Source organism: Sinocyclocheilus grahami, unplaced genomic scaffold (genome assembly GCF_001515645.1).
Source record: "Sinocyclocheilus grahami isolate Dianchi unplaced genomic scaffold, SAMN03320097.WGS_v1.1 scaffold543.1, whole genome shotgun sequence".
NCBI lineage: Eukaryota > Metazoa > Chordata > Actinopteri > Cypriniformes > Cyprinidae > Sinocyclocheilus > Sinocyclocheilus grahami.
In genome coordinates this window covers 401818-427092 of record NW_015505722.1, presented here as the reverse complement: position 1 = coordinate 427092, position 25275 = coordinate 401818, and the positions used below count along the sequence as shown (strand labels likewise).

General features: G+C 36.7%; 2 protein-coding genes across 7 annotated transcripts in view; one reads left to right on the top strand and one right to left on the bottom strand.

Annotated features, from left to right (window-relative positions):
- Positions 1–7356, bottom strand: part of LOC107555719 (histone H4) — a 24377-nt gene extending 17021 nt beyond the window's left edge. Inside the window, exons 1-2 of the mRNA XM_016238597.1 lie at positions 7353–7356; positions 4725–4730 (exon numbers count right to left, since the gene is read on the bottom strand). The gene's annotated coding sequence lies outside the window, so the exon portion shown is untranslated. The remainder of the gene's footprint in view (positions 1–4724; positions 4731–7352) is intronic.
- LOC107555697 (ankyrin repeat domain-containing protein 27-like) overlaps positions 1–25275 on the top strand; it is a 48692-nt gene that overhangs the window by 18516 nt on the left and 4901 nt on the right. For 4 of the 6 annotated variants that reach the window (XM_016238571.1, XM_016238569.1, XM_016238567.1 and 1 more), the window contains 19 exons: positions 1092–1168; positions 1655–1782; positions 2962–3043; positions 3160–3292; positions 8069–8149; positions 8612–8736; positions 9532–9614; positions 12898–13013; positions 13225–13317; positions 14362–14559; positions 14697–14756; positions 15786–15905; positions 16528–16572; positions 16832–16951; positions 17421–17618; positions 18419–18538; positions 22528–22701; positions 24180–24276; positions 24432–24510. In XM_016238571.1, the coding sequence (XP_016094057.1) occupies positions 1092–1168; positions 1655–1782; positions 2962–3043; positions 3160–3292; positions 8069–8149; positions 8612–8736; positions 9532–9614; positions 12898–13013; positions 13225–13317; positions 14362–14559; positions 14697–14756; positions 15786–15905; positions 16528–16572; positions 16832–16951; positions 17421–17618; positions 18419–18538; positions 22528–22701; positions 24180–24276; positions 24432–24510 (2129 nt within the window). The remainder of the gene's footprint in view (positions 1–1091; positions 1169–1654; positions 1783–2961; positions 3044–3159; positions 3293–8068; positions 8150–8611; positions 8737–9531; positions 9615–12897; positions 13014–13224; positions 13318–14361; positions 14560–14696; positions 14757–15785; positions 15906–16527; positions 16573–16831; positions 16952–17420; positions 17619–18418; positions 18539–22527; positions 22702–24179; positions 24277–24431; positions 24511–25275) is intronic. The other 2 variants (XM_016238568.1, XM_016238572.1) reach the window with 1 other exon arrangement.

Below are 25275 nucleotides of genomic sequence, written 5' to 3'. Positions count from 1 at the left end.
CACGCAGTTCAAACAGCAGTGCACAACATTAATAACTATGATTGGGAATGTTGTGTATATAACATTCTAATGAGAACATTATTATAATAAAACGTTGTGAATTCTTTGGGTTTAGTTGCCGTGTTTCAGCGCGTTGTTATGGGAAGAGCGCATCCACAACAGGATCACACATTCTGACTATAGCACGCAATAACTGCATCATTTTGTACATACTGTATATAAGTTGTAATATTATGTTTATGTTGTGTTAATATTAATCTCAGGATGCATTTCCTTGAGTTAAATAAGCTGCCAGCAAAACGCTTCAGTTTACCGTGTTCATTCAGCTCTTCAGCTTCAGCTTGAGCTGCAGCTCAATGGCTGCTATTTAAAACAGTGGTATTAATTTGTTACTTTTTCAAAATCATTGATATATTATTAATAACAACAACCACTTGTATTTTTCTCTTATTATTTTCATCAACAATATGGTTTAGTAATTAAAATCATTTAATTATTGTCCGTGCAGAGGCTATTCTGTTTTATTGATCTGTGGCGCATTCATTTTGATTCTTTACACGTGTAATGATGTCCAGTGACTTGTTTGCATTATTTATGCATTATTTTATTTATTTGTAAGACTTTTTTATGACTAAATTTGGTAATGGGAGAGTAAAAATATTTTTAAAATGTACACCGTTCAAACTAGGCTGCTTATGTTGAAGTGTTTGGGATGTGGCTTTTAATGATGAGACCTTTTTTGTAATCAGGTGCTCAAAAAGTATATAACAATTTGGATATAGATTTATCGGCCAACATATCGGTTATCGGCTTTCAAAAATAAAGAACAATCGGTTATCGGTATCGGCCAAAATTTTCATATCGGTGCATCCCTATTAAAAATATACACAGTACACACAGATATATTATGTAAATAAAAACTTTTATTTTAAATGCGATTAATCGTTTGACAGCACTAATATATATATATAGTTTTTGTTTATTTTAATTTTTTTAAAGGGAGAGATACGGTACCAAGGCTGCTGTAAAAGTCGGTGATCATTGTTGCAACGTATTATTTCCGATTATTAATGTACTGTTTGTGTTGACAGGATGCAGCGTTCAACAAAACAACACGGTCCTTACAGGATCTGCGGCAGAAAGAACTTGGTGTGAAGTCAGAATTCAGGTGAGCCATTCTATTGCTAGGCTTATTCAATTCAATTAATTCAATTCAAGTTTATTTGTTTAGCGCTTTTCACAATACAAATCGTTGCAAAGCAACTTTACAGCAAATTAAGTTTCTACAATATTTAGTGGTAGCTTATCAGTGGTGACTGTCAGTTAATGTACATATGACGGAAATGTCGGCTTATGTTTTTTTTCATTAGAGTTTGCTAAGCCAAATCACTATTACTATTGTTCATTATTTTTCAGTTATCCGAGAGCTGAAGAGTCACGTAGACTAGGATTGTGGGAAGGACCTGAATAGCATAGAGACATTCAAAGAATATCCAGAATATCATAGAGACATGCAAAATCACAGGGGAAAAAAAAAAAAATCATTACTTTGCAAAATGTTTGTTATGTAAATAGGTTAACGTTTTGAAAAAGAATAGAGACACTGCAAGAGTATTAAAGGATTTAGTGATCATTTGTCACTTCTCTCTTGCAGTATAAATATTCCTCGGGCTAAGTGGGAATTGACTCAACTGAACAGCTGTACGTCTCCCCAGCAGAAACTGCTCTGCATAAGGAAGGTTATTTTAACCGTCATGCATTCAACCAGACGTCGAGATACAGGTGCTGTGACCACAAACCTTCCTTTCTATCATTGTGTGTCTGTGTGTGCGTGTGAAGGTTTGTCTAAATTTCCTCTTTCTAACCGGACTGCTTCTGCATGGCTCCTGTAAACAGATTGGGCAGTGTACACTTAGTCCCGAACAGATAGTCCTCTGTGTCACCTCAGTCTTTAGTTTTCATGCAGCAGAGCCCTGGCAGAGCAATAGCACTTGCAGTATGTGTAAACTAGAGGAATGCTTTCCTAATGTCTGTTTGTCAAACAGCTTGTTAAGTCATTTTCCCAATTTAGCCGAAACAAGGCACTGAAGGCAGATAGAAAAACTGTGTAGGTCTGGCACAAGAGGTTCTGTCCATTTTTATGTTGTCCTGTGCTTGTTTTCTTCAGGTTTCGGTCATATGTTATAGCCTTGTGTACTCGCATTTGTTGGTAACATGTCTGAACATTAAACACAAATTATCAATACAATAATAATAATAATAGCCTTTATTATTACTATTGTTGTTGTTGTTATTATTCTTATCATTATTATTGTACGTTGTGGTATTGTTTGTTCTACTATATTTTATTAACGCAGAATTTAATTAAACTAATTATTTTATTAAGGGCTAATTATCATGATAGTAATGTAAACAATCTCTTTAATCGTAAAAAAAAATTAAAAATAGGCTTAATTTCTTCACACAAAAATAAATAGTGAGAGATTCACCCATACAGCCTGGTCCATAATGAAACCTATTCTAGCCAAAAATGGCAGTTTGCACAGATTATGTTTTATTTATTTTCAAGACTGTTCTAACTTTTAATTGTTACCCATACAGCGTGCAACTAAATTGTTAGATTATTAAATTAATAAAGTATTAGTGTCCTTCATTAATTGAACTGAAACTAAAAAAAAAAAAAAATGTATGTAGTCTTTTTGGTTAGAACTGCAATCTGTAAATTATATACAGTTGTGATCAATTATATGTTGTTTACTTGCTACTACAAAATTCTGAATAAACTGAAGATGAAAATCGTTCACATTTTGCCAAACCCAGCATCTAGTTCTTCCTATGAAGCACTCGTATCAGTTTGATGGACCGAACGCTCAAATTGGCAGTTTTGAAAAGCTCTTGTGATTTGTGTGTGCGGTATGTGTCAGCTCATCACAGTGATTAAACCGTGCGTGTCTCTTTCAGCAGTGAGCATTGAGGCAGTGTGTGCTGATGATCTCCTGTTAGTCATTCTCTATCTGCTAATCAAAACAGAAATTCCTAACTGGTGAGCCGAGTGCTGAATTCTCTGCATCACACTTTCAAGAACCGTGATTTATTAATTGAATGTCTTTAACAGTCACACAAGAGTGCAGGAGAATGTTATTCTGGTGTTTTCTTCAGGATGGCGAATCTGAGTTACATAAAGAACTTCCGCTTCCCTAAGTCCAGTAAGGATGAGCTGAGTTACTGTCTCACCTCGTTTGAGGCTGCGGTGGAGTACATCAGCCAGGGAAACCTCACCCAGAGCGCTCTGGTAAGCTACGGCAGCGGTAAGAATGGTTGAGACAATCACGTTTTGGTTCAGGTCCTAGTAGTGATGATAATCCAACAACTAGTGGACTGAATCCTCCTCAAAAAAACGCAATAAGTGGGTAAAGGAACATTTCACTCAAAAATGGCAAAAGAGAGCTTTAGCAGAATGTGCACGCTGCTCCTTTCCATATAATGCAAGTAGGGCTGCCCGATTTACCGGTAGACACAATAAACCAGTAGATATTTGTCAATCTATAGAGATTTTGGATTATTGTCTCAATCACAGTTGAGCTCCGTGTGAAGTTATAGCTCCACACCCTCACGAAAGTTTATCATTTACTTGCGTGTTTACAACAAACAATTTTAAACCATTCAAGTTCAATAAGCTGCAAAAAAGGACTCAAAAATAACTCAATTCGGCATCGTCTGAGAGACAGTTTCTGTGCGCGCACACACACATAATGCTGCCGGACACCATGTGCGTAAGTGAAAAAATGAGTCCTTACACGATTTACTGCACTTAAACTAGGGCTGAACGATTAATTGCATTTGCGATAATATCGCGATATGAAAAAAACACGATTTTTCAACCGCAGAGGCTGCGATTACACTCGGTCACGTGACACGCGAGAGTAAAGAGGTGTGTTCGACTTGAAGATCGTCGGTGTGTGTCATCAAAATACGGCGAGAGAAAGCATAAGGAGACGTCCACGCTCTCTAATAGCTCTCGCAGTACTTTGATGACACACACCCATCGGTCTACTCTAAGCAGCGCTGCTTCAAGTCGAACACATCTAAACAGTCTTCAGAGGAAGCATCAAGTTGGCACGCTACAGTGTTGTAATATTATCACCAGTATTATATTATGCCTTATTTAGCCTTGTGGACAATTCTTGGTCCAGACATTATTTTATTTTATTTTATCAATACCATAATATAAATTATTTTACTCATCACTACAATAATAATAATAAGAAGAAGAATTGTTGTACTGTATTTTATTTATGCAGAATTAAATTGAACCTAATAATTTTATTAAGGGCTAATTGTCATGATAGTAATGTAAACAATCTCTTTATTCCTGAAAAAGGCTCATCTTCTTTACAGAAAATAAATACATAAATTGTGAGAGATTCACCCATAGAGATAAAACCAAAAATGGCTACTTGCACAGGATTTATTTATTTGATCGTTCATTCATTCATTTGTTTATTTGCTTGTTTGTTTTCACTTTGTTTTATTGTTTAAACATTTAGTGTGCAACAACATTTTTAGAATTGTTAGATGCTCAAACAATAAAGTATTAGTGTCCTTCATTAATTAAAATAAAACAATTGAAAAAAGCAGTCTTTTTGGTTAGAATTGCAATCTGTTATTCATTTATTCTGAAGCAGAATATACAGCGCAGTTGTGCTTAATCGCATGTTGTTTACATGCTGCTACAAAACTTTGAATAAACTGAAGATGAAAATCTTGCACATTTCCCCAAACCCAGTATCTATTTCTTCCTGTGAAGCGCTCACTGTAGCATTGTAGTTTGGTGGACTGAACACTCAGATTAACAGTTTATGAAAAGCTCTAGTGATTGGTGTGTGCATTATGTATCAGACACTCAGCTCATCACAGTGATGTGTCTCTTTCAGCAGTGAGCATTGAGGCAGTGTGTGCTGATGATCTCCTGTTAGTCATTCTCTATCTGCTAATCAAAACAGAAATCCCTAACTGGTGAGTCGAGTGCTGTGTTTTCTGCGGCACAGTTACAAGAGCAGTGATTTATTAATTAAATATCTTTAACAGTCTGTTGAGAGCTTCATTGTGCATGCAGAATGCTAATATCCTGATGTTTTCTTCAGGATGGCCAATCTGAGTTACATAAAGAACTTCCGCTTCCCTAAGTCCAGTAAGGATGAGCTGAGTTACTGTCTCACCTCGTTTGAGGCTGCGGTGGAGTACATCAGCCAGGGAAACCTCACCCAGAGCGCTCTGGTAAGCTACGGCAGCGGTAAGAATGGTTGAGACAATCACGTTTTGGTTCAGGTCCTAGTAGTGATGATAATCCAACAACTAGTGGACTGAATCCTCCTCAAAAAAAACGCAATAAGTGGGTAAAGGAACATTTCACTCAAAAATGGCAAAAGAGAGCTTTAGCAGAATGTGCACGCTGCTCCTTTCCATATAATGCAAGTAGGGCTGCCCGATTTACCGGTAGACACAATAAACCAGTAGATATTTGTCAATCTATAGAGATTTTGGATTATTGTCTCAATCACAGTTGAGCTCCGTGTGAAGTTATAGCTCCACACCCTCACGAAAGTTTATCATTTACTTGCGTGTTTACAACAAACAATTTTAAACCATTCAAGTTCAATAAGCTGCAAAAAAGGACTCAAAAATAACTCAATTCGGCATCGTCTGAGAGACAGTTTCTGTGCGCGCACACACACATAATGCTGCCGGACACCATGTGCGTAAGTGAAAAAATGAGTCCTTACACGATTTACTGCACTTAAACTAGGGCTGAACGATTAATTGCATTTGCGATAATATCGCGATATGAAAAAAACACGATTTTTCAACCGCAGAGGCTGCGATTACACTCGGTCACGTGACACGCGAGAGTAAAGAGGTGTGTTCGACTTGAAGATCGTCGGTGTGTGTCATCAAAATACGGCGAGAGAAAGCATAAGGAGACGTCCACGCTCTCTAATAGCTCTCGCAGTACTTTGATTTCACACACCCATCGGTCTACTCTAAGCAGCGCTGCTTCAAGTCGAACACATCTAAACAGTCTTCAGAGGAAGCATCAAGTTGGCACGCTACAGTGTTGCCAAGTCCGCGGTTTGGGGAACCCCGTGTATTTTACCCCCTGGAACGTGATTTTTGAGTAGCAATTGGGGGGGTTTTGTTGTGAAAACCTGGCAACCCTGGCACGCTACACGTGGAAATGTTTGAAAGCGTATATTATGAACGTACTTCAAAACGGCACATTGAAGCAGTAACCGTGTTACGGTGCATTTCATTACTGATATATATATATATATATATATATATATATATTCTTATTTATTTATTTAAAGTCTGTCTAAGTTAACAGACAGTGTTTAAAAAGTGCAGTCCACATGTTTACATATGTAGTTAAATGTTTACATTAAAGTAGTGTGGTAAAGCAACAGATTTGTTTTTATATTTCTGCAATCTGCTTTAGTTTGTGTGATTTGTTACTGACTTTCATATTAATGTTTACACCAGGCTTATTTGTCAGTGTTGTCATAATTATTACATGCTTACAAGGTTGGAAGTTCAACAAATCAGTCAATATACTGTGATTGTAGTTGTTAAATAAAAATATCATTCGTATCAATTCATGCATCACCTAATTTCATCGTAACATATAGGCCTGGCCTACAGAAAAGAACATTTAAGTTTAATCTATCTAATATCGTGTTAGTCATACTATAGAATGATTTATAGCTTGTCTTTGTTGAATAATACAGAACATAAAGAGCTTTAAAAAATAATTGTATATTAAATCGCAATATTGGTAAAAAAAAAAAAAAAATTTGCAATTAGATTATTTTCCAAAATCGTTCAGCCCTAACTTAAACTGTCAAATATAAACAAAAATGATAAATTATGAGACTCCTCATATCCTTGAAATCCAAATTTCCAACAGGAATCCACATGATCAGGGAGTTCTCCACACGGATGTTGATCATTCACTACTCTTGACTGAATAACTTTTGGAAATTTAATAAAGATTAATCTGGATACTTAATTTATACAGTGAAGGCTATGCAGTTTTTTTTTCTTCATTCAGTTTCTGTAGCCTTTCTTTTTTTCTCATAGATGTACATGAAAAACTTAAACTCTTTTTGTTCTATTGTATTTATTTGTCCTGTTGTAATTTGTTTGTTTCTATTTTTTACTGTTTACTTGTATTCAATAAACTTGAGATTTTGTAAAATATATTATCTAGGCTAGTATTATTTTTTTGCAATGATATCGGAACTGGTGTGGAGAATTATGAAAATTTCAATAGTATCAAAATGTTTTATATCTACCTTACTTCAAACAAAAATGACTATATAGTGATATATATAACTTTCTCAAAAATTGCCCTTGCAAAATTTTATCGGGTGCTGGTGGTGGTTGTCAGGGCTTTGCTATAAGGTATTTTTTTAAACATCTGTGCGGTTGCCAGGGTGTACTGGCTGGTTGCTAATGTGTTACTACATGGCTGTTAACTGGTCCAAGTCAAAAGAGCCTCTGTGATAGTCTGGTGTTTATGACCCTCCTTTATGCAACTCCTTTTTGCTAACCTTAGCAAACACCACTGATAAGAATAGTGCAGAGTAAAACTGATAACAAATACATCTTCAACTCACTGAAAAGTGTATTAATTTGCTAAATAATGAGAGTACTTGTGCTTTGTCGATGAGCTGTCTGATATTGATCGTAACGGAAAACGCTTGAGCAGCCTTCTGTACTGTGCATTGCTACCTCCTTGGGTGAATGTGACTTCTTTTATCAAATGACTTGGAATCATACATTTTCTTTGCTGAAACATTCTTTGAAAACCCTGTTTAAAGGTATATATATATATATATATATATATATATATATATATATGTATATGTGGTCATAAGAAAAATCTTTAATCTTACATGTCTCAGTGTTTTAGTTTAGTTACATGCATTTAGGATTGTGGGAACTAACCACATATTAACACCTCCCATAGCTGCATGTCTTGTCTATAAATGTGCGCTGTGGTCCACAGGGGTCAGGAGATAGACTGTCCTTCAGACAGAAGGTGGACCTGCTGTCCCAGAATGCTACACCTATAGACCGGCTGTTTGAGGTGAGCACCTTTGGCTGTTTGTGTAGCTAGTTTCAACTTTACTGCCCAAGTAAAGAAATATAAGAAATATCACATTTAGTGCTCATAGTAAGAGCTTTACTCGAAAACAAACAATTGTATCTCATAATTGATGACAGACATTATACAAATAAAAATCTGATTTATTCAACAAGTCAGGCAGACTTATTTTTGACTTAGAACCGGAATTAAAACCTTACAGTAGTTAAGACAAACACCAAGACAAAATTGTCTCAAAATTGGTTATTGATTTAATAAATATATGATTTATGAGACCATTTGCAGTGTTGAATTAGTTCAATTGACACTTAAGTGTGTCTGTCTGTGTGTCTGTGCATGTGTGTGTGTGTCTCTGTGTATGTGTGTTTGTCTGTGTGTTTGTCTGTGTGTGTGTGTGTGTGTGTGTGTTTGTCTGTCTGTGTGTGTGTGTGTGTGTGTGGCCAGCACATTGTGAGAGGAAATGAGGCCGAGGTGAAGCGTTTGCTGAGCAATAGTGAGAATGAGGAGGACGGGAGGAAGTTATGTCACCCACTCTGTTCCTGTGACACCTGTGACCGCCACATCTCAGGGTCAGTGCTGACGAACATCATGCATATCATCCACACAATAAATGCAGAGGAGCTTTTGAAGTGATCTGGGTCCCACTTTATATTAGGTGTCTTTAAATACTGTGCGCTTGATAATAAAATAATGAATTTTTAGCTACAGTGTACCTATTGTGTTTGTAAAAAAATTGCAAAACACTTGCTGCTATTGAGAGTGGATACGATTAAGAGTAGGGACAGGTTTGGTGGTCTTGTTGGGTTTAAGGGGTAGAGGTAGGGTCAACAGTGTAATTATAGATACAGAAATTAATTACAGATGTAATTACAGGACTGTATTTTCAAATATTAATACAATCTAAAAACATGTATGTACACAATAAGTGCATTTTGTCAAATGATTAATTTAGATGCAAGTACATATTAGTAAAGGACATTTAATATAAAGTGAGTCCGTGATCTGAAATTTTGCATTAATTACTTTTAGACAGCACTTAGCTGTTCTTCATTCAAGTCATTTTATTAAATAAATAAAATACTTTAAATTGTATTAAATAAAGATCTAAAGACTTTCATTGGCTCATGCAATGGCTGTATTGTATAATCATTGATTGATTTTTCTTTATTTTATTCTTTATCACAACTTTATGTCTTTAACTTTATCAAATTCAGTTTGATACAGTAATAGCAACAGTGTATTGGGCTGATGACCACCGCAAAGTGAACATATTAGAAAGTATGCAGTTTGAATGTAGGCCTGCTTTTCTCATTAATTATTAAAGTGTTGCTTTGCTTGTCTTTCTTGGCACTTTCTTGGTTTAGTAGGTTAAACGACCCGTCCATAGTGACTCCGTTCTCTCGGGATGACAGAGGCTATACTCCTCTACATGTTGCTGCTGTTTGTGGTGAGCATTGACCTAATTTTGCTTTGTTTTTGTTTGTTTTTGCTTGTGTGTTTTGTTTGTTTTTATTTGGTTTTGTTTTGTTTTGCTTAGGGATGCACCGATACCACTTTTTCCAGCACTCGCCCGATACCGATACTTTTATTTTTTTTGTGTGCTTGCCGATACAGAGTACAGTTACCAATATTTTCATTGCTGTAGCGAATCAGCTCACGGGGAAATATGAATAATTAATCATAACTAGTTAAAATTAATTATAAATATTTAGATCCGCTGTAAGTATTTACTTGACCTCTCAGGGTCAACTGTCTGTCAATTCTAAGAACGTTAATTTCCTGGTTAAGGGAAATAACTTTCTTACTGTACAATTCTACACAGAGCCTGTAGCATAAATCTGCATGATTAAGTGACTCCAGTTATGAGCAAACAATGAACAACGTCAAGTGTGATACAAGTAAGACTTTATTAACTACATAAACACTTAAACTAGTCCAACATACTACATAAACACTTAAACTAGTCTAACATACACATGCACATGTAGCAGATCTGACATGCATGCAGTTGGTATAGGAAAATGGTTAAAGCTTAAGCAGTAAAAAGGAGAGAAATAAAGAATGAAGTTATGGAACCATTTGATATTTAGCAGATTTATAGCCTGAAGGAAACATCAGATTCTTAGTTCAAACACACCTTTGTAAAAAGGTGCGAAGGATACCTAATGTATCAATTAATAAGACTAAGTTTCATACTTGCACGTCTTGTCTGTCTGACAGAGATTCCTGATGCAATCTGAAGGCTCAAGTTGATGTTTGCTGAAGTTGGTTGATGGAAAAGAACCAGTTTGAGTCAGATTATCTTGGTGAATGGAAAGTCAAGGCCCGAGGCCTGGCACAAAACTTAGGGTGTCTTGGAGCATTGTAGCTCACATTTTCATCTTCTCAAAATTCAACCAAATCATAGACTGATAGGCGGGTCACTGGTGTGAGGCCTTTAAGGCCTGACAAGATTCACGCCTCTCAGGATGAGCTTGTCCAATGAGAAAGGCTGAAATCCCAAGCGGGAGTTTGGAAATACTGGGGAGTTTTATGACCCCTTGTGTGAAAGCATGGTAGTTTGCATATGGAACTTGAATCGAAATTACTAAAGACTCTCAGGACACTAATATATTGCCTATGTACCAACATATAATATACACGCTCGTTTAGATCATCAGAAGACTAATTCATAGATACTAAACATGGTAGGATTACATATAGGTAAGATGACAGGAACGAGTGGTACCATCATAAGCCTACATAAAACAGTATAAAATATCAAAGACAACATACATAATGACCTGAAGGATATTTGTGTTTATTCACAGAAAGGTTTTTCTATGAATTAATTAGAGAATAGTCCATTTTTGGGCATTGTGTGTCTTTCCTACGGGTAAATGAGGCGTGAGTCTCTCTGCTTGCATTCCTTTGAGCAATAAAACCAGTGCTATCAGCCTTGGTTGCCATGGAACCTGGTGTCTTTCTGAGGTGTTAAGACGCTTTTCGGGGGAAGGGTCCATAGGTCCTCATATGGCTTGTTAACTGAGGGGTGTTACAGAGTATTTGTTAAATATAGCTAACAAAATATATATTGTGTGTTTGATTGGTCCAGACGCTACATTGCATTTGTAAATTTTTTAAATATTGGGTACAGAAACCAAAAGAGTATGTATAATATTAGTTGGTTAACTTCATTTATCAAATAGATAGTCAAACCAAAATGTATTCAGACACCTTCAACATTTCTCACATTATTACAGTTTATTCGCTATAGTTTAGAAAATGTTAATAAAATATGACAAGAACTCAGAGTTAAACTGTTGAAATCTTGATAATGTCAGATAACTTTGATAGAAAGGTATGTAATGGATTACAATAAACCAAAAATTATTCATACAGCTGTCAATATTTACACAACTATCAATACTTAGTCGGGCAACCCTTAGCCTTAATGGCAGCATATAGTCTCCTGGGCATGCTGTCGCCCAGCTTCACGCAAACCTGAACTTCAGTTTTTGCCCAGACTCGGTCTGAATAATTTTTGGTCCCAAATTTGTATAAATTTTACTGGTAGTCCACTGTATAAAGAATTTTTGGGTATAATATATCACAGTTTAGGTGTCCTACACCCACTAGTAAAGAAATATAAAAAATTATACCTGGTCTCTGAATAATTTTGGGTTTCACCGTGTATCCTTCTGTTATTTTCACACTTAATCATGCCCATTCAAATGTATTTTACAAGTTTTTGTTACTTTCACTGTTCATTTTTTTCTCTCTCTATGGTAGCCTACATCATCTTTAATTTAATAGCATTAGAGCTGCTCCATTGCAGTGGCTTAGTACTGTAATCATGCGATTTGCTGTAAAGATGCAGGGAACCACTCGTTATAAATCTCCTAACTGTGATATTTTCATAAATAGAAGTCGCGTTTTTTTTCATCTGAAACGTGCAGCGATTTCTTTTCCAAAGCCACTCGTATTATGCAGAAACACTCATGAAACAAGCAAAACACACGCAACGCGTGCACGTATTTGTACTGGTGCAGAATGAGAGGGACATGTAGTACAGCGCGTTTCACACAGGCTGTTAGTTTCCTCTCTCTCTCTCTCTCTCTCTCTCTCTCTCTCCCTTCCTCCCTACCATGAAGTAACTTGTGCATTGTTTTACTTACTACTTTTTGACATATCTGACCGAACTACAAACTTTCACTCAACAAGCTCGCGTATCTGCGCCGCCGCGCGCTCAATCCACTTACCAGCTGGCGCAAATCAGCTATACAGGCATTAATACTGAATGTTTTATATTCATTGCATACATATACTTCGTAGACGTCTTTAATCTCTAATAACTCCATTCTGCTGTCTGTTGTTCTGTTGTCGGTGTTTCTTTGTCTGAATATGGCACTTATCACATGCTGTGTGGTATCGGCGTTTGGTATCGGGGCATTTTAACAAGTACGAGTACAGGAGCTCAGTATCGGGCCCGATACCGGTGCATCCCTAGTTTTGCTTTACTGTTTTTGTTTGGTTTATGTTTGTTTTTTGTTTTGCTTTGTGTGATTTGTTTTGTTTATTTACCTTTTTTGTTTGTTCGTTTGTTTACATATATCTGGTATTTTATGTGTTAGATTGTGTTGAATTTTTGTCATTTTTATTTGAAATGCTACCATGTGACTCTGTAGCTTTCACACCGAGTTGACAAATAAATGTTGTGACTTGTTTCCCTGTGTTGTGCTTCTGATCAGGTCAGTCCCTGCTGATTGATTTGCTGGTTTCAAAGGGAGCTGTGGTGAACGCCACCGATTATCACGCGCTCACACCGCTGCACCTCTCCTGCCAGAAGGGCTTCCAGGGCGTCACGGTCAGAACTTCAACTTGCTCGTGTTAATGGAAATTCGTAGCTGTAATGAACAGAGTTGCAAATCTGTGCGGCTAGTTCCTAGCATCCAACATTAGTTCAGTCTGTGCAATTTCTTCTCGCATATTGAAAATTAATCTCGCCATGTTTCATAAAACTCCTGCACATTGTCGCTTGTTTGTTGTTTCGTTGATCTTCCTGTTTGCTCTTATAGCTGCTGCTCTTGCATTATAAGGCAAACACAGATGCTCAGGATAACAATGGAAACACCCCTTTACACCTGGCCTGCATGTACGGACACGAAGATGTAAGGCATTCATTAATTATCTATCTATCTGTCTGTCTGTCTATCTATCATCTGTCTGTCTGTCTATCTATCATCTGTCTGTCTATCTATTTATATATCATCTGTCTGTCTGTCTGTCTGTCTGTCTGTCTGTCTATCTATACCATCTGTCTGTCTGTCTGTCTATCATCTGTCTGTCTGTCTGTCTGTCTGTCTGTCTATCTATCTACCGTCTGTCTGTCTGTCTATCTATCTACCGTCTGTCTGTCTATCAGTCTGTCTATTTATCATCTGTCTGTCTGTCTGTCTGTCTATCTATCTATCGTCTGTCTGTCTGTCTGTCTATCTACCGTCTGTCTGTCTATCGTCTGTCTGTCTGTCTGTCTGTCTGTCTGTCTATCTATCTACCGTCTGTCTGTCTGTCTATCTATCTACCGTCTGTCTGTCTATCAGTCTGTCTATTTATCATCTGTCTGTCTGTCTGTCTGTCTATCTATCTACCGTCTGTCTGTCTATCGTCTGTCTGTCTATCTATCGTCTGTCTGTCTGTCTGTCTATATCATCTGTCTATTGTCTGTCTGTCTATCGTCTGTCTGTCTGTCTGTTTGTCTGTCTGTCTGTCTGTCTATCATCTGTCTGTCTGTCGTCTGTCTATCTATCTATCATCTGTCTGTCTGTCTGTCTATCTATCTACCGTCTGTCTGTCTGTCTATCTATCGTCTGTCTGTCTATCTATCTATCTATCATCTGTCTGTCTGTCTATCTATCTTCCATCTGTCTGTCTGTCTATCGTCTGTCTGTCTGTCTGTCTGTCTATCTATCTTCCGTCTGTCTGTCTGTCTGTCTGTCTGTCTGTCTGTCTGTCTGTCTATCTATCTATCATCTGTCTGTCTGTCTTTATGACACACATTAAACTGTGCCTAAGCTGTTTGACTAGCATCATTATTGAATGTTTAATTTACAAATGGGTTATTATTTTGCTTCTTAAATATTGTGTTTCTGTGATGGAGTGTGGTGGTGTGTGTAATGCCGATATTTCGTTCTTGATGTGAATGTGTGTCTCAGTGTGTGAAGGCACTGCTGTACTTCGACCTGCACTCCTGTCGACTGAACGTTCAGAACGATAAGGGAGACACACCGCTGCACATCGCCGCTCGCTGGGGTTACGAGGGCATCATGGAGGTGCTCCTGGAGAACGGAGCTTCAACCCTCATCCACAACAAAGCCAAGGAGACTCCCTTACACTGTGCGCTCAACTCCAAGGTTCGAGTTATGTGCAGACTGGATTCTGTGCCTCGATTTTTAACAGCATCTCACACCTACAAACATAGAGCAAACGGTTTGTTTTAATATCAGCAGAAAAGCATTTTGTAGATGATGTTGTATTATGTGTGTTGTAGATTCTGTCATTGTTGGAGTGCAGACACAATGACTCCAGTAAAAGGGAAAGTGGATTCGAGGTGAGGTTCAAATGTCTAACAAAGTTTGTTTGTGCAAGCTGGATTTGTTTCTCTAAATCAGTATTTTTTGTAATTCTTTTTGTATTACTTTTTCTGCCAAACACCTTAGATGTAAAATGTTTGCTTAAAGTTAATATTTGAATAATTTAATGACACATTCGCATGTTCAAGGTTCTCTCATGTCATTTAATCATAAATTGTGATAGTGTCTAAGTTCACATTACAGTCACACTGGTGTTGTAGAAACCTGACCAAATTTAATAATAATAATAATAATAATAATAATAATATTTAATGCACAATACTTAGCTTCACTCTGAAACAAAAGGGAAAGTGGATTCGAGGTGAGGTTCAAATGTCTAACAAAGTTTGTTTGTGCAAGCTGGATTTGTTTCTCTAAATCAGTATTTTTTGTAATTCTTTTTGTATTACTTTTTCTGCCAAACACCTTAGATGTAAAATGTTTGCTTAAAGTTAATATTTGAATAATTTAATGACACATTCGCATGTTCAAGGTTCTCTCATGTCATTTAATCATAAATTGTGATAGTGTCTAAGTTCACATTACAGTCACACTGGTGTTGTAGAAACCTGACCAAATTTAATAATAATAATAATAATAATAATAATAATATTTAATGCACAATACTTAGCTTCACTCTGAAACACAGTTTTTTTTTTTTATTAAAACACAACCTTTTATTTAATAATTGCCTTAAGCTGTATCGCAATTATCATGCAGCCCCATTTATATATTTTAATGTTACATCTGATATAATGATTAAATTGTCATCAAGTGTGAACCCGTGTTTGGGAAACCCTGCTCTAGATGCTCATCTGTGTCTCAACCGATGAACCCATTCTGACAAGTTGCAAAACATCTTGAGCAACAGAGAATAACGAATACTTCTGCTGGATGATTGTGTGCTGACCTGGAGAATCTTTACAGAGGAAGTATTTTAGCAGCAGACCTTTTGATAGACTTTAGTCTCCATTTCTAACCTCCACTGAATTTCTCTGATTGTTCAGTCTCCGAGTCGCTCTCCTCAGCCGTCTTACTGCAGCAGTAGACGTTCATCTATGTCCAGCGCGTCTTCATTGAGTGTTGAGGCCACACCGCCGGAGACCGAACGCATCCGACACAAAGAGGTACGGCAGTGCCATCTGAAGGACAGACCATAGCGTTACAAGACAAGATGAGATCAGAGAAAGCCCTTGTTCGTCCTCCGAGTGAAATTAAGCAGCAAAACATACTGCAAATGCTAAGTTAATTATGTAAAAATTATGTAAATCTCACTACACAAATGTAATATCAAAAACATTTTCGTTATATGTTTGAACTCTTATTGTAAAAGACAATTAAAATTGTACTGTAAAAAAACAACAACAACAATATTTGATAATTATAATAATGTATTTTGTACTACAGGTTACAATACCAATATTTATGTCTTAATTTTTTTTACTTTCGAACTTTCTGGCTTTAATATTTCAAACCTTCAAACTTTTATTGTGGCGAAATACTGGTGAAATGCTGTAAACGAGGGAAATTTAGCACCAAAAATGACTGAAAAAAGTACGTTGATTATGTGAAAATGATGTAAAATCAGTACTTGATCAGTGTTAGAGACAGTAAGTTTTTTTATGGGAATTTGACTGTTAAAAATATCATATATCATCACTTACTAATTACTGAGAATGTTGTTTTGTTTGTTTTTTTACTTGTGGAACCCTGCTATTATGTTTTCTCTTTCCTGTGTTTGGTGAACAGGTGGAGAAGTTGTTGAGAGCCGTGGCTGATGGGGATGTACAGATGGTGAGCTGATTTCGGGTCACATAAAACCTTCCTAAAGAGGATTCTGTCATGCTTTAATCTTGCTTTAATAATAATAATAATAATAATAATAGTTCACCACAGAATGACAGGTGTGTCTGTGTGTGTGTGTGTGTGTGTGTGTGTCTGTCTGTCTGTCTGTGTCTATGTCTGTCTGTGTGTTTGTGTGTGTGTGTGTGTGTGTGTGTGTGTGTGTATCTGTCTGTGTCTGTCTGTTTTTGTGTATGTGTCTGTGTGTTAGGTGCGTTATCTTTTGGATTGGCTGGATGAGGAGCCAGAGGAAGAGGATGTTTCAGTGCCAGTTCAGACAGAGCTGTGTCATCCTCTGTGTCAGTGTCGCAGCTGTGAACCTGCACAGAAGGTCTGAACACACTCATTTACCTGAAGGGCTTTTTGTTTGTTTGCTTGTTTGTTTAAAGAGTACAATTTGCTGTTTATGCAAATTAATAATTATAAATCATTAATAAATCAAAACAATGGCCTTCAAGCATTTGTTTTTGTTTTTCAGTTAAGTAAACAATGTTTCAAAAAGTAAAGAGTCAGTAATAAAATGTAGAACACATTTTAATTATTAATGGCACAAAAGTGTTCTTGTGTTTTTTGTTTGTTTGTTTGTTTTGTATTTTTGTGATTTCAAATAAATCCCAGCGGTTACACATTTTATTTAGTTTGTTAGTTAGTAAGTAGATGCTAAATTAAGCTCTTAACAAAGTTAATGTAATAGAAGAATGTTAATTTCTGATATAATCTGCAAAAGTGGGTTTCAAATTCAAGATGAATTAAAAAACTAAATGTATGACTTCGGTAACTTTGAGTCTGTGTGTGTTCAGAAAAGCGCTCATCTGCAGCCGGATGGTGTGGGTGTGAACAGCAGAAGTGCTGACGGCTTCAGTCCGCTCCACGTGGCAGCGCTGCACGGACACACAGCTCTGGTGTCTCTCTTCACCCGCCATGCTGCCAACATCAACACCCGCAGCAATCAGAGCGCCACGCCGCTTCACCTGGCCTGCCAGAACAGCCACATACAGGTGCGCAGATCTCGACCAATCACAGCTCTCCTCTCACAACAACATCACTGCTTTGAAGCCAGTGTTTAACCAGTAGCTAAACTATTTTACTGATAAAATCGTCAGAGTAGCGCTAACAACATTAGCACGTGTGTGTTTCTGTGTGTGCAAGTGTCTGTATTGTGTGTGTGTGTGTGTGCGTCTGTAAGGGAGAGAGAGCAGGAGAAATAGTATGTGCTTTCTGAACATAATAAACCGCTTCAGATTCAAGCATTCAACAGCCCTGCAGTATAATATATATCAACATATTGTGCAATTTCATTTATATACATACACTCTTCAGTGTCAGTAAGATTTTTGAAAAATGTATATATTTATTGAGCAAGGATGCATTTAAATGATGACAGTAAAGACATATAATGTTGCAAACGATTTCAAATAAATGCTGTTCTTTTGATCCTTTTATTAATCAAAGAATCCTGATTATTTTAAAGACCAAAATCTGTTTAAGCATTTACTAATATAATAGTAAATAACCCCAAAATTCTGTCATCATATACTCACCCTGTTTTTCAAAAAAAAAAATATTATTATTTTTTTTTAATTATAAATTATAAAAAGAGGAATTGGGTTGTAAAGCTTCAAAAAGGATGTAAAAGTATCATAAAATAGGTCTGTATTACTCATGTTTTAAAGAGTGACCAGGATATTTTCAAAAATTCACATTTTGTGAATGCAGAACATGAGTAAGATTTTTCATTTTGTGGTTGAACTGTTTCTTTTAAACATCTGTAGTTTGTGTGTGTGTGTGTGTGTTACAGGTGGTGTCTGCTTTGTTGGAGTGTAATGCCAAACTGAACAAGAAAGATCAGTATGGAAACACACCGCTGATTCTTGCTTGTCTAAAGGGAAATCTGGAGATAGCCACCATTTTGCTGGAGGTACTATATTACATTTATATAGGTTTTTAAAATCTATATATTAATTTTAACACTATATTTCATACTATGGTATATTTTCAATAATATGGTTTAATATACAGAAATATAATACAGTAATCAAACAATACAGTAATCTTGCAAAATGTTATTACAATATAAAATAATGGTTTCTATTTTAATATCCTTTAAAATATAATTTATTTCTGTGATGCAAAGCTGAATTTCCAGCATCATTACTCCAGTCTGAAGTGTGTCACATGATCCTTCAGAAATCATTCTAATATACTGATTATTATTAGAATTATTAATGTTGGCAACAGTTGTGCTGCCAAATATTTTTTTGGAAACTGCGATACTTTTTTCAGGATTCTTTGATGAATAAAAAGTAAAAAAAGAACAGCATATAAATCTTTGCTATCACTTCTTAACAATTTAACACATCCTTGCTGAATAAAAGTTTTCATTTCTTTCCAAAAAATAAAAATTTACTGACCCCAAACTTTTGAACGGTAGTGTATATTGTTAGAAAATATTTATATTTTAAATAAATGCTCTTCTAGCTTTTTATTCATCGAAGAATCCTGAAAAAAGTGTCACAGGTTCCAAGAAAATATGAAGCAGCACAACAGTTTCCAGCTCTGATAATAAATCAGCATATTAGAATGATTTCTGAAGAAATCATTACATTTGCAGCCAATGAGCTTGCTGCTTTACAATTAAATGGCTGATTAGCATTCGCTTGAGCATTGCAGCGTGCTTTCAGTGCCTCAAGTAAAGTACAGATACTCAAAAACTGTACTTGAGTACAATACTCAAGTAAATGTACTTAGTTACTGTCCACCTCTGTATTGGCAGTAGCAAGTCCCTGTACTTGCTTTCAGCAGCAGCAATAATCTGCAGCTACAGCAATAACCAACAGCAGCAGCAATTCAGCAGCAGCGTAGCAGATCTGTTCCGCCAATACCAAATACATTAACATTGTCATATCCATCACCATGCTAAAATCTCCAGAGAGTTCTCATGATAGAAATATATGGTAACACTTTTTTTAGGTTCTCTTAACTAGTTGGTTATTAGCATGTGTAGCGTCTGGACCACTCAAACACACAATATATATTTAGTTAGCTAGATTTAACAAATACTCTGTAACACCCCAGGAAGCCGAACAGGCCCCTGGTTCCATAGCAACACTGACACCAGATACATTTACGATCTAAAGGAATGTGAGCAGAAACGCTCACTGCATTTTCCAGAGCAAGAGGCACAATGCACCGTAGAAATTGACTTTCAGAGGCGGACAAAGTACTCAACTCCATTACTTGAGTGAAAGTACAGATACTGCTGGTCGAACATTACTCCATTACAAGTAAGAGTTGTAAAGACAGATTTTTACTTAAGTAAAAGTACAGAAGTACTTGCTTTTAAAAGTACTTAAGTACCAAAAGTAAATTTCCTTTTCTATGTCAATGCACTGTTTTATTGTTGTACGTAGTAGTACTTACAATACTTCTGAAGCAACTTAGAATACATTACACCTGCTGAATACACTGACTAGCTTGTAGTATGTTTGGAATAAAGAGCATTTAAAATGTTAAAAACCTATGGGGGAAAAAACAAAACACAAAAAATTGTTTAACACCCCTACCCACCCCCACAAAAGCAGGATGGTAGTGATCTCACACAGTTCTGACAGTGTGTGCACACATCTATGTGTAGCCATTCATCCACATTTGAACAGAGTGGACAGTGAAATCCTGTAAATACAGAGTGATAAGGAAGAACGAAAAATCAAACCTGCTTTAAAACCCAGCAACACAACTGTAGCTGTACAACTTTACAACAGCAACGCTGCTTTAACAAAAAAGCAAAACAGCAAGACTTATTTGACATCAAAACAAACATTTTAAATGCTGTCTAATCGCTCTCGCGGTACTTTGATGTCATACACAGAACAGTCTGTGCAGTGCTGCTTCAAGTCCAACACCTATTGTGTTTTATTAGGAGATGCACAGCAGTTCTTCTGTGGCTTTATATGTAATATTTTCACCTACACAATTTAGCAAAATCAGACAATATTGTGTCTAATATATACCACAAAATTAACTTCTTATTATTGAATTGTTGTAAATAAATATCACATTTGCAACTGGTCAGTGTTCAAAAAATGCTGGGAAATGCCTTCACATAGCCCTACAAGAGTGATTACTGATAAACTGTCTGAAAAAAAAAGAAAGTCACGTTTTAGAGAAGAAAAAAATCACCCACTGACTTTCAAAGCTACTACATAGTAACGACTTTCTACTTCGAGGACATTGATAGAAATGTAGTGGAGTGAAAAGTACAATAGTTGTCTTTCAAATGTAGTGAAGTTAAAGACATAAGTTTCCAGAAAAAATTATACTCAAGTAAAGTACAGATACTCAAAAACTGTACTTGAGTACAATACTCAAGTAAATGTACTTAGTTACTGTCCACCTCTGTATTGGCAGTAGCAAGTCCCTGTACTTGCTTTCAGCAGCAGCAATAATCTGCAGCTACAGCAATAACCAACAGCAGCAGCAATTCAGCAGCAGCGTAGCAGATCTGTTCCGCCAATACCAAATACATTAACATTGTCATATCCATCACCATGCTAAAATCTCCAGAGAGTTCTCATGATAGAAATATATGGTAACACTTTTTTTAGGTTCTCTTAACTAGTTGGTTATTAGCATGTGTAGCGTCTGGACCACTCAAACACACAATATATATTTAGTTAGCTAGATTTAACAAATACTCTGTAACACCCCAGGAAGCCGAACAGGCCCCTGGTTCCATAGCAACACTGACACCAGATACATTTACGATCTTAACTTGTTATGATTAATTATTCATATTTCCCATGAGCTGATTCGTTACACATGCATATTACTAGAATATTAGCCATTTATTAGTACTAATTAAGCACAAATTAATGCCTTATTCTACATGACCTTATTCTACATCCTTAATCCTACCCAATACCTAAAATGAACAACTACCTTACGAACTACAGTATTAATAAACAGCAAATTAGGGCAAATTTATTGAGGGAAAAGTCATAGTTAATAATGAATAAGGGTTCCCTATTCTAAAGAGTTACCAAATATATATATATTATATTGGGCCATTTTGGACTTTCTGCGCGAGAGCGCCCTCCGGCTTCGAGTATGAATGAAACATGCACTGCATGAGAGTGTTTAGTGCTCCATAATGTTCACATCGTCTCGTTTTGAATAAATCGTCCGGTCATACATAGACTATCTCGTTTATTCGCCCATGTGCTCACACAAGTTGGCACAACCAAAGCACGCGCACAGAAAAAGTTATTTCAAATGCATCTGATTGACCGATAAATCATGGTTGATCTATATATATCACAGCAAAGGGTCTGAATACGTAGGACCATGTGATATTTCAGTTTTTCTTTTTTAATAAATCTGCAAAAATGTCAACAATTCTGTGTTTTTCTGTCAATATGGGGTGCTATGTGTACATTAATGAGGAAAAAATAAACTTAAATGATTTTAGCAAATGGCTGCAATATAACAAAGAGTGAAAAATTTAAGGGGGTCTGAATACATTCCGTACCCACTGTATATATATAGTGGTCACACTTTATTTTAAGGTCCAGTTCTCTCTATTAACAAACCATTAACTATGACTTTTAGTAAAGTAGTTTTTAAGTTTAGGTATTGGGCAGGATTAGGGATGTAGAATATAATCATGCAGAATATGTGCTTTATTAGTACTAATAAACAGCCAATATGTTAATAATAGTCATGCTAATAAACAACTAGTTATTAGTGAGTTTTGTTCCCTATACTAAAGCGTTACCGTATGTGTGTGTGTGTGTGTGTGTATATATATATATATATATATATATATATACTGTATATATAATTAATGATTTGTTCTTTGATATTCTTTGGGTAAATGAATGCTTCTTGGACACACTCAATGTGGATCAGAGCGGTGCACTGGTGAATCTGGCTAATAATCATGGTAACACTGGTCTGCATGAGGCGGTGAGGGGGGGACACATCCAGCTGGTGGAGCTCCTGCTGCACAGAGGGGCTTTAGTGCACCTGCGCAACAAGAGGCAGCGGACGGCCCTCGACTGCGCTCACGAGACCGCCGGAAAGGTGTGTGTGTGTGTGTGTGTGTGTGTTTTCTTTCTTTCTTTTCAATTTAGAATCTATCTACTTTATATGTAGTTCTCATTAAGACAGGCTCTCAGTGAATAGAAAAAAAAAAAAACTTAAAGGGGTCATATGATGCTGCTAAAAAGAACATTATTTTGTGTATTTGGTGTAATGAAATGTGTTTATGCGGTTTAAAGTAAAAAAAAAAACATTATTTTCCACATACTGTACATTTATTGTTTCTCCTCTCTGCCCTGCCTTTTTGAAACGCGTCGATTTTTACAAAGCTCATCGGTCTGAAAAAGCGAGGTTTGCGCTGATTGGCCAGCTATCCAATGTGTTGTGATTGGCCGAATACCTCAAGCGTGAGACGGAAATGTTACGCCCCTCACATACTGTGATGCCCTGTCTGGCCGGAGCGACGAGACAAAAACATTAAAACCCATTATAAACGAGGCATTTGTTGCATCCAGTGGGGACATAATTAATGATTATAATAACTTATACTGTCTTTTTACGCGTTGCGTTGCATTGCATCGCGCTGCATGAACATAAAACCCTGTCTGCATTTGTGATCGGGGAAATGACAAACATCAAAAACAACAAAAATTCGCGTTTGAATCATCAGTGGCAAATGATAAATGAAAACGTACTTGCGTGAGTCAGAACTGCCGGCATTTTAGTCTAACGTTACTCTCCCAGGATCAGTAAACAGTTCTCCATAAAATGTGCCGGCGATCCACAGCACTAAGTTGAAGTATTTCCTCAGCGACCAGCACAGATCAGCTCCAGGCATGACGAAGCGGATATCGTCCTCTTTTGGAAGACCAAACAAAGTAGTTTCGCTTTCACAACGAAAAACACAGCGGCCTAGCGTGAGCGAAAGCCCCGGCTTAGCGTGAGCTGAAGCCGGGCAAGAGTGAGCTGAGGCGGCGGGGTCGAGAACGGCGGTCCCGGCGAAGGAGCGGTGAAAGCCGATCCGGCGATCCACAGCACTAAAATTATGTATTTCCTCAGCGACCAGCACGGATCAGCTCCAGGCATGACGACGCGGATATCGTCCTCTTTTGGAAGACCAAACAAAGTAGTTTCGCTTTCACAACGAAGCACACAGCGTCTTCAGGACATGGCGGCAGCAACAATACTACAGCGAGAATAAAAGTTACGCCTTCTTTCTTTGCGTGAACATTTGGGCGGCGTTATGCACATCTTCCCACATAGTGAGGTAGATATGTGGGGGCGTGTTCGAACAAGCCGTTTTAGGTAGGTGTGGCTGACTCTTAACTTTTATAAAGAATATCTCTTTGGATTTGAGACTTTAGTCTTTGCATCTTTACTGATCTTCTTTATGCACCAAGAGCTTGTAACACTCCAAAGAGAAAGGAAAAAATGAAAGCGCATCATATGACCCCTTTAAAACATGATCTCAGGAGTGTTTCTGAACGTCATGTTTTTTCTTTGTTTTTATGCTTTCTCAGAACACAGAGATTCAGAGACTCCTGCAGAAAGCCTGTGCTGACGCCCTGGACATTCATCCAATCAAACCACACTCCAGAGGAACAGAGGGCATTGTGGGTAAGAATCAGAGAACGATATTTGTACACTTTTATTTCATCTCCAGAAACGCTGTAGTAGGCTGTGATGTATAGCATAGTAAGTATTACGTGATATGCATAATGCTATGAATTTCAGTTATGCAATTAAACTGAACTCTGTTATTTCTCCAACAGCACAATCAACAATTCAAAGAGTTAAACGGCAAGAGAATAGCAACAGTGGCAGAAAAGACTTAGAGCATACGAAACAAAGGTACATTTACTGTCAATTAATAGCTTGTTTATTACCTTAATATCAAGCGATATCGTCGACTTGATTGCACAGATACTATTTAACCTGAACTGAACTGGACGATGACCTCACTGAATTCAATGATGAATGATGATGTTTACTATTGTCCTTTTGCATTGACACACTATTTTCCTATTTAATACTGTAAAGCTGCTTTGACACAATCTGTATTGTTAAAAGCGCTATTTAAATAAAGGTGACTTGACTTGATTTGACATAACATTGAGAAAAATATGTTCTCTCTGAAGATTTTTAAATGTTTTTTAGGGATGCACCGATATGAAAATTTTGGCCGATACCGATAACCGATTATTCTTTATTTTTGAAAGCCGATAACCGATATGTTGGCCGATAAATCTATATCCAAATTGTTATATACTTTTTGAGAGCCTGATTACAAAAAAGGTCTCATCATTAAAAGCCACATCCCAAACACTTCAACATAAGCAGCCTAGTTTGAACGGTGTACGTTTTAAAAATATTTTTACTCTCCCATTACCAAATTTAGTCATAAAAAAGTCTTACAAATAAATAAAATTATGCATAAATAATGCAAACAAGTCACTGGACATCATTACACGTGTAAAGAATCAAAATGAATGCGCCATAGATCAATAAAATGGAATAGCCTCTGCACGGACAATAATTAAATGATTTTAATTACTAAACCATATTGTTGATGAAAATAATAAGAGAAAAATACAAGTGGCTGTTGTTATTAATAAT